The sequence below is a fragment of the Hylobates moloch genome, unplaced genomic scaffold (assembly GCF_009828535.3).
Source record: "Hylobates moloch isolate HMO894 unplaced genomic scaffold, HMol_V3 SCAFFOLD_19, whole genome shotgun sequence".
Taxonomy (NCBI): domain Eukaryota; kingdom Metazoa; phylum Chordata; class Mammalia; order Primates; family Hylobatidae; genus Hylobates; species Hylobates moloch.
The window spans coordinates 45,183,752-45,198,447 of NW_026652294.1; the positions used below are offsets into that span (position 1 = coordinate 45,183,752).

General features: G+C 50.1%; 1 protein-coding gene across 2 annotated transcripts in view; it reads left to right on the forward strand.

Moving 5' to 3' along the window:
• Positions 1 to 2,113: 2,113 nt before the first annotated feature.
• Positions 2,114 to 14,696, forward strand: part of LOC116458891 (heparan sulfate glucosamine 3-O-sulfotransferase 3B1) — a 49,444-nt gene continuing 36,861 nt past the window's right edge. For both annotated transcript variants that reach the window (XR_004245425.1, XM_032138986.1), the window contains exon 1: positions 2,114 to 3,105. Coding sequence is in view for 1 of the 2 variants with exons in the window: in XM_032138986.1 (XP_031994877.1) it covers positions 2,552 to 3,105 (554 nt within the window). In the remaining variant the exon portion in view is untranslated. The remainder of the gene's footprint in view (positions 3,106 to 14,696) is intronic.

The window sequence follows — 14,696 nt, forward strand, 5'->3', positions numbered from 1 at the left end:
ACACACACCTATACAACATGAATTTTCCACCTAAATAACATAACATTTGAAGACACTCCCTACAGAGACACTATTTTCGCCTCACATTTCCAAACAGAGTCGAGCTAGTGCTCGGAAATATATTTGTTCTCATGTTTTAGAAGTTTAAAATAAATGGATTAGATTATAAAATTAAGAGCGAATAAGTCACTTCGAAGAACAAACACAACGTCCCAGTGAGACAGGGAAAGAAAAGCTAGAAAGAAGTTATTGCTGAGAATATAAAAGCGGGAGGGAAATCCTCTGCCTAATTTACTTCTCCCTCAACAGTTCTGTAAGAAAATGTCTTGGGCTCATGGTAGTTGCAAAGAAATCTCCCGTAGCACAGCCGGGGCGCACGGGTCCGGTGCTGGCAGCTGTGCTGTCTGAATCCTCTCTGACCATTACCGCTGCTCAGGCACATTCTCAAACCAGGGGTGCTAACGTCAATCCGGCTTTCTCAGTTTGCTTCCGACCAGGGGGGACCGGACCCAGGGTGGGGCTGCGTAAACTCGGGGACACTTGGGAACATTTACTCGGGAAGTGAGAGGGGCCGGCTGCTAGTGGCTGGTCCTGGACAGCGTGGTCGAGGGACCAGGGCTCAGGTCGGTTCCGCTGCGCCCGCCGTCGCTGACAGTGAAGTAAGTACAGTGCGGGCGGAGGCTCCCGGTGAGTCACTTCGTGAGTGACACTCAGCCCCGGGGGTCGCGCTGGGGTCGGAGTCGGAAGGAACGTTCTGTCCCCGGAACCGCTTGCAGTCGGGAGTTGGAGGCCCTCTGGCCCCGCAGAGGCTGGGTTGCAGGCACCGAAAACTTCCTGAACACGACCAGTATGAACTTGATCTCGAGCTTCCGAACTCCAAACGCCTGGGCAAGAATTCAGCAAAGCGCAGCACCGCTCACCCGCACTTCCACTAGCTAGCGGTTGCTGTTTCTTGGAAGACGCGTTTATCTGCCCCGGTCCCGGGTGGGTGGGTCATTTTGCCAAAGAAAATGTGGTTGGGGGTGACTTCGAGTAGACTTTCACTATTAAATAAGTGCGCCTCAGTGATGGATTTGTTCCAAATTGATGTCTGACTTTTAAAAAAGCGGTGGCGAATGACAATACGAAATAATCAGTGTCACAGGTTAGCAAATCAAACTGTCTCCCAAATTAAGGCAAATGTTGGTTTATATCTATTCAGGAAAAAGGGGGAGATGGAAAATTTTCTCAAACCTAACGTCTCCAACAAACTCATATCCAGATAAAACTTCCTACACATGACTCCCACGCACATGTTTCGACCAGGAAACTTTTGTTTACCAGACTCTCTTTCTGGTAATTTCTCCTGTCTCTTTTCCCCTCCCCAACCTACTTTCGGCAGTTTGGAAGGCTGGAGATTTTTGTTAAGGACACTTTACACTGATCTCAGTTAACCGGCAGGCCAAGCTAACCTGGCAAAGAATAAGAAGGAAAGACACACACACACACACACACACACACACACGACAGCGATTTCCAAACATCCTTTCTACTTAAACTTCCTAATCCCGTGCCTGTCCCAGAAGGGTCTCCGAATGAGTCCCCGGCGTGGGTTGGCGGGGGGGGGGGTTCGAGTGCCTAGTTCATCTCCGACCGTGCCCTCCCTCCTCCAACCGCCTCCCTACTCTGGAACACGTAAGCATCACGAAACCTCCTGCGAAACATCTGGATGGGGACTCGTGTCCCAACATCTGGGCAACTGCCGCCAAGGCTGGCTTCTAGGGAACGAGTGCGGAAATGCGTGCGGGTGTGGGAGCGCACCACTCAGTAGGGTAGGACCTCTCCCAGCGCTAGGTCACTGCAGCATTCTTCCCACCATCTGCTCCTGTCACCAGCCCCTAACTCCGCCCCTCTGGGCCCGCCCCTTGTTCCGAAGCCAATAGCAACCCCTGACCGCCCTACACCGCCCAGAAGCCTTTCCACACCCCCTCGTCCTGGGAGCGGGTTGGCTGCTGAGCTCTCGGAGAAGCGCCTTTATTTGCATGGCGTTCGGGGGTTTTGGTAGGTAGAGCAGCCCGTCACTCTGGAAGGCCGGGACCGCCCACTCCACCTCGGTCCACAGCTCTCTTCCTGCGCAGTTCGCCTCCGCAGCCTCTGCGGGGAAGTGCCGGGGCTGCTCGAGGCTCAGTTCTTAGGACTGCAAGGAGGCAGCCCCGGCGTGCGGCGGTGCGCACAGTCTAGAGTGGCCAGGGCGCGAGAGTGCAACGTCCTCCTGGCCCCGAGGGCGTCGTTGCGCCCCAGGAGCAGACCCTCGCCCAGCGGTTACCGCCGTCCCGGCTTTCCGTTCCAGTTGCAGCTCCTGCCAGGCAACATGTCAAGAGCCGCCGCCGCTACAGCTGCCGCCGCCACCTGGGGAAGAGCAGCAGCAGCAGCGGCGGCCGCGGGCACACGGGAGCAATAAAACGAGCCACCCGGGCGTCCAGCGGGCCGGGGAACCCTCTCTGCGCTCACTGCCCGGCGGGACCCACGCCATGTGCTGAGCCATGCCCCTGGCCGCGCCCGCGGGCAGCGCATGGGGCAGCGCCTGAGTGGCGGCAGATCTTGCCTCGATGTCCCCGGCCGGCTCCTACCGCAGCCGCCGCCGCCCCCGCCGCCGGTGAGGAGGAAGCTCGCCCTGCTCTTCGCCATGCTCTGCGTCTGGCTCTATATGTTCCTGTACTCGTGCGCCGGCTCCTGCGCCGCCGCGCCGGGGCTGCTGCTCCTGGGCTCTGGGTCCCGCGCCGCACACGACCGGCCAGCCCTGGCCACAGCTCCGGACGGGACGCCCCCCAGGCTGCCGTTCCGGGCGCCGCCAGCCACCCCACTGGCTTCAGGCAAGGAGATGGCCGAGGGCGCTGCGAGCCCGGAGGAGCAGAGTCCCGAGGTGCCGGACTCCCCAAGCCCCATCTCCAGCTTTTTCAGTGGGTCTGGGAGCAAGCAGCTGCCGCAGGCCATCATCATCGGCGTGAAGAAGGGCGGCACGCGGGCGCTGCTGGAGTTTCTGCGCGTGCACCCCGACGTGCGCGCCGTGGGGGCCGAGCCCCATTTCTTCGATCGCAGCTACGACAAGGGCCTCGCTTGGTACCGGTGAGTTTCCCTGCCAGGGACAGGGTCTCCATCGTCGATTCAGACCCTGAGCTACGGGAGACATGGCTTATGATAGGGAAGTGGCAGGGTTACAGCTTCGGACCACCCGGGGTGGGGCAGGGAAACTACCGCAGATTGCGCGGCGCATCCTGTCCGCGTGCGGTGAGGGTTGCGCTCCGCTTGGTTCTCGTCACAACCCACAGAAAGTTCTCGCGGAGTACTGGTGCCCTTGAATTAATCAGGCGACCTCGCCGCAAAGAAGAAGGGCAGCGACTGAGACCGCCCTCAGCAAAGCGAGCCACCCTCTAACCATGGGGGTATCCGACTCGAATAGTATTTTAGGACTCGTTTTAAATTTTTACTCCCGGAGCCCGAGACGCTGGGAATGTTCTGAGCCCCTTTGGTCGGTCTCCTCCCTCAACGAACTTCTAGAGCAGCTTCTGCTTCCCAGATGGGGAGAGGGGGTGGGGGCCGCGGCGTCCCTCCGAGGCCGCAGAGTCTGTTAACTTTTTGTTACAGTCCGCCTGGTTACCGAAACCCCAAGCGGGTCAGACCCACCTCGCTCGCGAGCCGCCTGGGCTCGGGAGGGTGAGCTGGGCGGGTGGCCCAGCGCCTCCGACTGGCGGGCGGGCGGCGCGCGGAGCGTGGAGCTGTGCTGGTCCCTGTTGGGCAAAGGCGCGCACTGCAACCGGCTGGAGTGGCGCAAGGCTTTGAAGGCGTCCGGGCCCCCGGGCACCGCCGCCCGTTTCCGCCTCCCTGGCCTCGGTGCTGGGATAGGGAAAGCAAGGACACGTGTCTCCGCCGGGCTTTTACACGTCCGGGGCAAAGAATATTCGGGGCCCATTGATTGAGAAATGAGGGTTGCTTGGAGGTCGCGGCTTCCGGAAATTCTGTTCTCGAGTCGGGTTGCGGGTCAGGTTCCAAAGGGACAGCGGCCCGGGGGTCATAATCACTACCTCTGCCCACTGCTTTCCGCAGCTGCTGGTCTTCGGGGTGAGCTGTTGGGTTGCCCGAGCTTCGGGTAAGGCGCGAGTGGGCAGGAGGTCTAGATTTCGGCCTCCGATAACTGTCTTCAACTAGGGGCCCAGGTACCGACCCCCACATTTTCGTTGGGGTCTCCACCCGTAACCCCGGCCAGCACGACATTCAGACACCCTTCCAGGCCCAATTAGCTTCACAGAGGCTCAAGACTTGGGAAAACAAAAGAGGAGAAGATAACTGAACCCCTCTCCCTGTGCCCACCCCACTGTCGGGACCTGGGTAGGTTGGAGAATAAAAGAGGGCTGACCCCGCGGATTAAAACCTCTCCCTTCCCAGCCTCGTCCTACCTCTTCCCCTTTGTCCTTAATTTTTTTTATTATTGTCAGGAGTTGCCCAAGTCTCGAGGTTTAGCCAGCCGTGACAGTCACCCTTCCCACCGTTCCCGGGCTGTGACCCATTCTCGGGACACTGGTGGATAAGAATGGGGGCTCTGGACTCCGGCGCCTGGATTCACGTCCTGCGTAGTCGCGTGAACCTCGGTGCTCTCATCTGTGCAGTGGGAATAATGCAGGTTCTAGGCAGGGATGGGAAGAGTGAATGCGCTGGTACGGTAAGGAGCCTCGCAGGCACGTGAGGGCCTCTCTAATTGTTAGCTATTGTCATCGATTGTATTGTTATGACTTCTACCACCACCACTCCCCCTCCTCCTGGGATGGTGATTCCAGGGCCAGGCGGCAGGCTATAACTAGCGCCCTTCCAGGTGGAACCCGCCAGAGCCCCGAGGCAGCCTAGGATTTTCTGAGATCAGACACACTTGGGGCCGGGTTGGGAGGAACTGGCAGGAAAAGGACTGAACCCTTAATGTCAGGCAGTTTTGAAGCACCTGGGGCAAGCTATGGAAATCCCCACAGGAAGGCTCACGCAGTCTCTTAGGCGGCTGCCCTCCACCTGCCACGTTCTTTTTGATTGACTCAAAAACGCTGAATGAAGAACGAAGTCGCGTGGAAACCCTCGCCGCGCGCCTGCTGCTGAGAGCGCAGCCCGGGAGGTTCGGGTGGAGACTTGCGCCCGGGGGCTGCGCTGCAAGCGGCCACGCACGGCGGGTGGACCTGGGGGGCCGCAAGGGCTTGGCTGGGCCGCGGGAGGCGGGAGGTTCTTCGTCCTCCGGAGCCATCTCCCTGAACTGACAAGCAGGACTCCTGGGTCCAGGAGGCACAGGGCCTGGCGCGGTGACCGGGCGGCCGGAGGAGCCCACCGTAAATGCCGCAACTGGCCCCAAACACTGCGTTCCTGGACTGCACCAGCAGCGCCTGGCGCGGCCGCAGAGTTGGTAGATATTTTCCAAGGGGGGAAAAAATCTTTTAAATGCTATCTGTTTACTTTAAAAATTTTAATTACTTAAGAAAAATGAATGGATGTCTGGGCAAAGGTATGGACGTCACAATTATTTTGAAGGCGTCCTTTTTAACTTTAAACAGACCACGCCAGGAAGAGACCCCTGACCCAGAGCGCTTTACCTAAAATCTGGTACCCAGAGTGCACCCTTCGCCCTCGTTGGAGTTCTCTCCTCTCTGCCAAGCTTTGCTCCGTGCTAGAGGTGTGCTCCATTATACCTCCGCTCTGTCCCTGCAGTCAGGCAACCAATTGGAGAAGAGTATAAATAGTAATTAACCAGGGAGAGTTGTAATTCAGAAACCTAGTTAAAACAAGTCCTCAAAAACTAGAGAATATGAGAGTGAGGAGACATTTTGAAGGCATTAAGAACAAAAAGCCATGGGCACGGATGGTTGAGTCTGAGGATCAGCATCGTAATCTGTTAGAGAACGAGGTCGTGGCTGTGTCTGTGAGTCGTTAATGGGTTTAATCGGTTGATACACAGCCTGCTAGTGGCCTAACCAGTAGCCCAGGGCCTGGCAGATTTGCATGACATCTCGGAATTTGATTGCTCTTCCTTCCACTTGGCAAAAGGAGACATCATCAGCCGGATCAGGAGGGGTCATGGTGAGGTGGAACCCACCGAGGTGGTGTACAGAGCTGACCCTGCCACTGGCCAGAGTGGGAGCCTTTCTACCTCCTTAACCCTGCAAAAATCAAACGTGCCAGTGCGCACTGTCCATCCACACTGGAACTCCAGTTGGTTTTAGTCTGCGATGATGACTCTTCTGGGTTGAAGAGTTGACTTTTCCAATTCATTATGCAGCCCTCTTGAAGCAGGCCTCCCAAACTTAGCAGGCACCAGTGAGGACCCCACAGAGAGGCTCATCAAGCAGGCTGGTGAAACTGGGTGTTACCTCCTGTTCCATGGGTACCCCATAGTGTTTGGGAAACACGGGGCTGTGGTTCAGGAGAATTTCACATAGGCTAAGGTGGAGAAAGAACCTGCCCTTTACATTTAGGCTTGGGATGTTAATTGAAAGTTTGAATGACCAAAAATTAAATCTGTAACTTTTAAAGTTTCTCTTTGTGATTTTACTTAAGTGTTGGTAGATATTCTTAAATTGTAATAACCTCAGTTTGGGAATTAAGTTAGCCAAATATTGTGTAATTATTGTTTGTTAGACAAAAATGTGCCTTAGACTTTACAGCGGCAGAAACTCCCTCTACCACCTCGGCCCCCCTTTCCATTCTGCGTTATACAAAATAAGCTGACACTTTAATGCTGTGGCCAACATTAAACAAAGTATATTATGTGTGTGTGTGTGTGTGTGTGTGTGTGTGTGTGTGTGTGTGTGTGGCATAATAAATGGTGGTGGCTGACGCTTACCGAATGTTTTCCCTATGTTCCAGGCACTGTTTCAAGTTTTACAAGATTAGCAAATTTAATCCTCATTACAGTTCTGTGAAGTAGGTACTTTTACAGATGAGGAAACACAGGCACAGAGAGGTTAAGCAATTTGCCCAAGATCTCACAGCTGGGAAGTACCAAAGCTAATATACCAACCCAGGCAGTCCTGCTATTCTGGACCATTCTGGATCACGCTTCCTCGCTTAAGTGATCGAAGCGAGATATTTATCATATAGCATGGGTCCAAAACTGAGTTTGCTTTAGAAGAGTTTGACAGCTTTCTGACATGCCTTTAGTGGTCTCAGCGCAGACTGCAGATTTTGTCATTCACTTGAAAAGAATATCAGCCCCCAAACAGGCTAGTTACTACATCTAACATTGGTTCATAACTAGAGTGAGGATAATCACACCACTGTGTCAGTTTCATTTTTCTGCAAAGGACAGTTAGAATCAAGGGAGTCACTAAAAATGACAAAAAAATCCCTCAAGCATCCGGACAGAGAAAACATAGCAAGTGTCCCTCTTGAGGAGATTTATCCTCGGCCATTTGTCCTTCTTAAGGCTGGGAGGATGTGAGGTTAAATGACATGTTCCAGAACTTCTTGAAATTAATTTATTCATAAAAAGAGTGCCCCCAAATCAAGTTCATAATTAACTTGTACTGATTAACCAGCAGACAATTACAGCTAACACTTTTAGCAGATTCATTTAGAATGAAATTAGAAAACCCTGTAACTTCAGAAATCTCTCTCTTGAAAGCTAATAGCTGAAAATAGCTATATTCCCTACATTTTAAATTTAACAAATGCTGAGAAAACAAAATTGCCTCCTATTTTCTAGTCTAGTTCAGAAAACCTGGTAGCAAAGAATGATAAGATCTGGTTGGGGATAATCCATTTTGAAGTAATTGCACTCTCTTAGTCCCAGAGTTTAAACCAAGTAGGTAACTCACTTCCAAGATGCTGGGTGAAGATAAAAAAAAAAAAAAAAAAAAGAAAAATCTACATTTGTATGCAACAATTTGAAATACAAACCATCATGTTACAAAGCTCTCAAGATTTATTAGCAAGACAGTGGAGCATGTGTTGAACTCTGTTTTTAATTAGGCACCTAAATTAGACCATAAAATGGTTGATTAATCTTTTACAAGTTGAAGGGAAAATATAACATAAATTAACCTAATCGTAAGTGTTTTCCCAGATGCTCTGAGTTAATAAAATAGTCAAAATTTAATAGCAACCCATTTGTTTTAGATAAATATGATGCTAAAATATATGAACTAGATTACACTTATTATCTTCCAAATGATATGTTATTATTGAACAGGTCTCTAAAAATTAGGTTGCAGTACATGTCTTAAAAATATTTATCAAAATAGAATACTACAATTAGGAATTACATGTTGGCTAAACTAGATTATGTTTTTTAATGGAACCTGATAATTGAATATTTACAATTTAGCATAGACTAGTATTTGTGAAAGATATTTTTCCAGCTAAAGTTGTATTGCTTGAAACTTTAAAATGACCTGTCACAGCTTCTGTGTTTCTAGTTTGATGTTTTAGTCTGAAAAAAAAAAACTTTTTAATATTTTGAAAAGTCAATATGTCATATAACCTCATTCCACATATGGACGCTCATTTATCTTTTTGTTTATAATATGTTGTAGGAATAAGGTTTTCTGGTTATATGAAATGACTCCTTGAATCACTAAAATTATTTATAATTAAAAGCATACCAGGAATTTTTAAAAAGACAAACTCACCAGTCAGCTAGTTTTATGAATCAGGGAGGTGGCATTTATTTAAAGGTTCAGAACTGAAATACGTGACTCAGGCTGCTTGCCGACTGGATTCTATGTCAGTACTTTTTTGAATACTTTATGTTCTCACTCTATGAACATGGAAATTAAGTTGATTGACAGAAACACAAAATGCCTACTCTAAAGGCAGGGCATAATGAGCATTTCTTTTGCTGTGAATAGAGTTAGTTTCCAAATAGGGCGCTACCTCTCTCATTTAACAGTCAATGATTTCAGACAGTAAGAGAAATTTCAATCCTAGGCTGTTGGGATAGTCAGGAATTCCAGCAAAATGAGTCCCCCAAGTATGTGGCATATTTTCAAGGGTAATGAAAACAATATGCTGCCTACCTCGAATGAAAACATTTACCATGACCGAAAAGAAATGAGATACTGATATCTTTGAAAACTAATTGTAAGTAGAGCATGAAACGTTTTATATATTTAAAACATTACCTTGTTGGAACTCTCGGATTTCTCTCAAACTATGCCAAAATAAAACTAACATCAAATAAAACTGATGTTCGTGCATGCTGATTTTTATTTCTGATTTTTCTTGTCAAGAGATTTGGGGAAAAGTTTAGGACGTGAGAAGTAATTACCATCTTAATAAAATGATAATAAATAATTTTTATGGCAGCCAAGAGGCTATGTGTTAAAATACTGCTAATGCTAATAAAACCCACCATTAATTTTATTTGTACATAGATAAAAGTGGTATTAATTTCCTTTATAAATTCTTTTAAATACAAATTTCACACACATTTCGGTAACTTGAAAAATATTAAGAATATCTTGTTACTGGCTCATTCAGAAAATGTACCTCATTGTGTCATGGATGAAACATGTTTAAATAGCCAAGTTGTACTGCACAGGTTTTGCCTCCCAAAGATTGCTGTTTGTAAAAATTACGAGTGCGTATCTTTAGATTTAGAGCTGGTTAAAGAGTACTGTCCGAGAGGAGTTTATATTTTCCGGACAGTAAAAAAAGTACACACACTATACATGGTTGGAATAAGGTATTTTTGTTCTAAATATGGCAAATGTGAAAAAATAAGACTCTGGTTTAACATCAAGTTGATTGTGTTTCAGCCCAGACCCTCTCGCCAAGGGATCACTATTTTAAACGCCATTGCCTAGAATGTGAAAGATTCCATGTGTGTCCCTGAAGCACCTTACACGTAGGATTCAGAATCCCTGTTTTTTCCCAAGTCTTTGCCCCAGCTACTTAATACTGTTACACTTGCTTAGAAACCCATAAAATGCTGAAAGATGGTTCCGGGCAATGTGAGGTTTGAGAAGCAAATGGAGAGTGAAAAAAACATTGGGAAGAGCAGTGAGAATCTCACTCTTGATTTAATGAATGGAGCTGGGCGGAGAGCCGCTCCCCTTTTTCAGGTCTGCGGACGGAAGTGTCCAGCAGGGCCCCAGCTGCCCCCGACGTTGCCACGTGTCCGCTCCTTTCGGGAGCTAGGGGGGCGTTGGCTTGGACATCCCGTTCTGGAACGGTGGCCGGGGGCGCTGCCACGGGCAGGGAAAATGGCCCCGAGCCACCCGGCCTCGGGCATCAATCGACGCCGCCCTAGTGTCGCGCGGGATCGCCGCCTCTGGCCCGAGGGCCGCTGAGCCGGAGACAGATGGCGGAGCTTCCCAGTGCGGGGGCAGGGCTGGCAGCCGAGACTGGGGCCGCCTCCCCCGCCCCTCGGCTGGCGGGGTAGTTGGCCGTGGCCACGTGACCAGCCCCGCCGTCCGGCCTCACCTGTTGGGCTGAGCCTGGCGGAGCGGCCCTCACTAGAGGGGGGCGGTGCCGGCGGGACCCGTCTTCGCGCTGATTGGGTGGAGGGGCTGCGGAGAGACCAATGGTGTTCCGCCCGCGAGGAGAACCCCGCCCAGGGAGGCGGGCTGAGCGGGCGCGCCCCGCCCCCCCGGTGCTGGCCTGGCTGTTCGCTGCTCAGCTTCGACTCGGTGCTGCCGATTTGGTCCTGAGCTGCCTTCGCTTTCCAAGTCGAGCCTATCAGCTGTTCTATTGTACTCTCTTCCTTTGGTTTCTCTCTCTTTGTCCTGTCTGCACCCTCCTGCACAAATTCTCCAGTTTTCTGGAGCGGAGATGTCTGTTCTCCGAATGTTCGGCTCCCGAGTCCTGCAGGGAGACGGCCTCGCCTTCTGCAGCCCTGGCTGGCAGGACCCGAGTGGGCCCGAGTGGATTCTTTACAGCCGGAGAGGACACTTCGGCTTTTTCGGACCTTATTTTGGGTCTGGGAAGCGGGAGGGGTTGCTGGCAAGAAAGTGAATTCAGTTGAGTGAATTTGCAACGAGCGCGTTTCGTTTCTCCCTTTTCTCCGCCCCCTTTTCTCTTTGGGGGGAAGAAATGGATAATCCTCTTTCCACCCACTTCCATAATGGGTGCCTGTAAGGCGATTCCGCAGATTCAGTGGATAACAGAAAATACCTTCATTTCCATAATTTGGCCCATTAAATGATAGGACGAAGAGAAAGTGGGAAGGACTGGGATGGAGAGGAGGAAAAGGAAAAGCCCAGTAACTCTCAAGCTCCCTCCCCGATCACTGACTCTCACCTGGACTCAGACCGAGTGGCACGCCCCCTCCCCAGCACCTTCCGCGCTGTTCACACACGCCAGGCTCGTCCTCCTAACCCTAAGTCCTGTGGAGAGAGCCCTGTAGCCGCCCCTACCCAGAGCAGGAGAAGGAACGCTCTCCTGGACAGCCTCAGAGGGGAGAAGGGATCTCTCCTCGTGGGCACTGACAAGCCCACCCATTTCTGGTGCTGCCCAAGGTGGACTCAGCCCACAAACGCCCCAGCCCCAGCCTTTGCGGATAGGCTTCCTCTGTGGTGCCAATAACTCTTGTGGATTTGAAAGAGGCAACCTTTTTCCTCGCGTTTCTAAAGGCCTATGAAAAGGGCACGTCGGGAAGTGCACATAAGACGTTGAACATTGTTGCATGAGATGTTGAAGAAATACAATATTTCGTTCTTACTTCCATTAAAGTACAATCTCCCTGGGGAGAGACACACAAAGTACACAATTAGCAGTAATTCTCTTCCAGATCGCTCCTGGTGCCTTTTCCTAGCTAAGCAGCCTCTCCCTGCCCGTCCTGGCCTTGTGTACCGGAAACTCTCTTGGCTGGATCCAGCCCTTCCTCTTGATGTGCTGTCGGGCTGGTCCCTGGTGCCCTCTTCTCTGATTGTTCCAGTCTGCCTCCGGGCACTTAGCATATGCTAGTGCTGCCAGTTGACACAGATACACAAAGCAGTAAACATCCTGTTCCCACCGAAGATCCCCAAGTGTGTGGGTGGGTGGGTGTGGGAAGGGATGGGGTAAAGAGAGAAAGGCAGTGAAGTGATCATTACCTTATCATTGATTTAAAACACTTATTAATGGAGGAAGCCAAAGGTGACCGTTTAAAATCCTTTTCTATAATCATTGAATAATACATTCGTATAAATCATGTTTACTTACTTTTTCATTCATCTGACAAGGATTTTTTTTTTTTTTTTAAGACAGGGTCTTGCTCTGTCACCTAGGCTGGAGTGCAGTGGCACAACCTCTACCTCCCGGCCTCAAGCGATCCTCCCACCTCAGTCTCCCGTGTGGCAGGGACTACCGGTGCACACCACCACCCCTGGCTAATTAAAAAAAAAAATCGTAAAGATGAGGTCTCACTATGTTAGCCCAGGCTGGCCTCAACCTCCTGGGCTCAAGCAGTTCGCCCTCCTCAACCTCCCAAAGTGCTGGAATTACAGGTGTGAACCACCATGCCAGACCCAGACGGTATTTTTAGAGCCGTTTTAGGTTCACAGCAAAATTTAATAAAGTACACAGATTTCCCAAATACCCATCAGTCCTACACATGCACAGCCTGCCACCGTCACCATCCTCTACCAGACTGGTACATTTGTTACAACTGAACCTCACTGTTGGTGATGTACATTGTATAGTGTTGGACAAACGTGTAATGACCTGTATCCCACATTATAATATCATTCAGGGTAGTTTTACCACCTCAAAAATCCTGTCGGTGCACTTGCTCTTATCTAGTGCTCTTATCAAGTACGAGGCAGCACTTAAAACACTGAGGAAGTACAGGAGCCATGAAGTTGTCCCTGAGAAGCCTGTTTTAGTTGGTGGACTGAAATCTACAGGCTGGAGGAGACCTGTAGGCAATTTAAGCCTGATTTTTTTTTTTTTTTTTTGAAATCATTAGTCCTACTAAATTACTAGTAAATCTGAAAACCATTTAAGGAGGAAGCAGAAGCATGAGATAAGATAGTACGAATTTTAAAATGTGATTTTTGCATTTTACTTTTCCAGGAGCTTTCCAAAGAGAGCTAAGGAGGTAAGAAGGGGCCAGAAAGCGACTGTGTGATACAAAAAAAAAAAAAAAAGGAAAAAATATGTCTTAGCTTCCCTATGCAAGAACTTGCTGTGTGCAGGCGAGTGGGCCAGGCGCTTACTTAATCTTAACAGCTTTGCTTCCTGTGTGATTTCCCTTATTTTCCAAGGGAGGAAACAGAAACTCACAGAGATTGCCTAAGGTCATACAGCTGTATCTGTAGGTGGCTCTACCTCTTGGACCTAAGGAAGAAGGGAACGACTCCCTGAGGGCCCTTCAAACTCCGTAACTTGGAGGCTGTCTACCTGCCTGAAATTCAATGCCGTGTTCCTTCTGGACCAGTTTTAAGCCATCTCTTCTGTTGTTTCTTTCCTCCCAAAGATGTAGACTTTTCCACTTAAAAGCGTTTCCAAGGTTCTATTTTTTCATCCTTTTTTCTGTCCCTATTCTCTTTCACTCCCCACACTTGTTCCTAGCCTGTCTCTGTTGCTCTGACGTCCATGTTGACGGTGGCAGTCTTCAACCACGCCATCCGTGTGCCAACCCAGCACTTTCCTGCCATCTCTGTAGCCCTTGCCCCAACATCTGTGCATTTGACTCCCCTTCTCTGACCGAGGCCTGCTCCCATCCCCTCCTCTACCAGCTCATCCCTTCTCTCCCACCTGTCCTTTGTGCTGCCCCCCATAACCACGCCACTCAGATTCTCAGATCTTGGGATCATATTGACACATCCCCACATTTTACACCCTGTGGCCCACTGCTTCTGAGCGGTATTGTCCAGCACCATGAGCGCCCCACCCACGGAGACACTGGATTTTGTACTGTCCCCACCAGGTGTGCGTGAAAATGCCTTTTTTTTTTTTTCGGAGACAGAGTCTTGCTCTTTCACCCAGGCTGGAGTGCAATGGAGTGATCTCGGCTCACTGCAACCTCCGCCTCCTGGGTTCAAGCAATTCTCCTGCCTCAGCCTCCCGAGTAGCTGGGATTACAGGCACCCACCATCACACCCAGCTAATTTTCGTGTGTGTATATATATATGTGTGTGTGTGTGTGTGTGTTTTTTAATAGAGACAGGGTTTCACCATGTTGGCCAGGCTGATCTCCAACTCCTGACCTTGTGATCCGCCCGGCTCGGCCTCTCAAAGTGCTGGGATTACAGGTGTGAGCCACTGCACTTGGCTAAAAATGTCTTATATAAAGCTGATCTGGCCCACCCCAACTTTATGCGCCCCACTGAGAACTTGGCCCTTACTTACTCTGCAGTTGCTAGCCCAGCTAGTCACCAGCCCTTACCTGTGCCAAGACGACTTGTATGCATCGTTTCTCTGCAGGACCTCCTCTTCCTTGAAGCACCACTTAATTTAGCTCTCCCTACACAAAAGGAGAAACCTCAGAGAGACGGCAGCCTGTATATGAACACCACTCTCTTAACTACTTCTCGACATGGCTTTATTTTATACCTTCCCCAATACTTCCCTCCATCATTTCTTTTCTTTTCTTTTTTCTTTTTTTTTGAGATGGAGTTTCGCTCTTGTTGCCCAGGCTGGAATGCAGTGGTGTGATCTCGGCTCACTGCAACCTCCGCCTTCCAGGTTCAAGCGATTCTCCTGCCTCAGCCTCCCAAGTAGCTGGGATTACAGGCATGTGCCACCACACCCGGCTAATTTTGTAT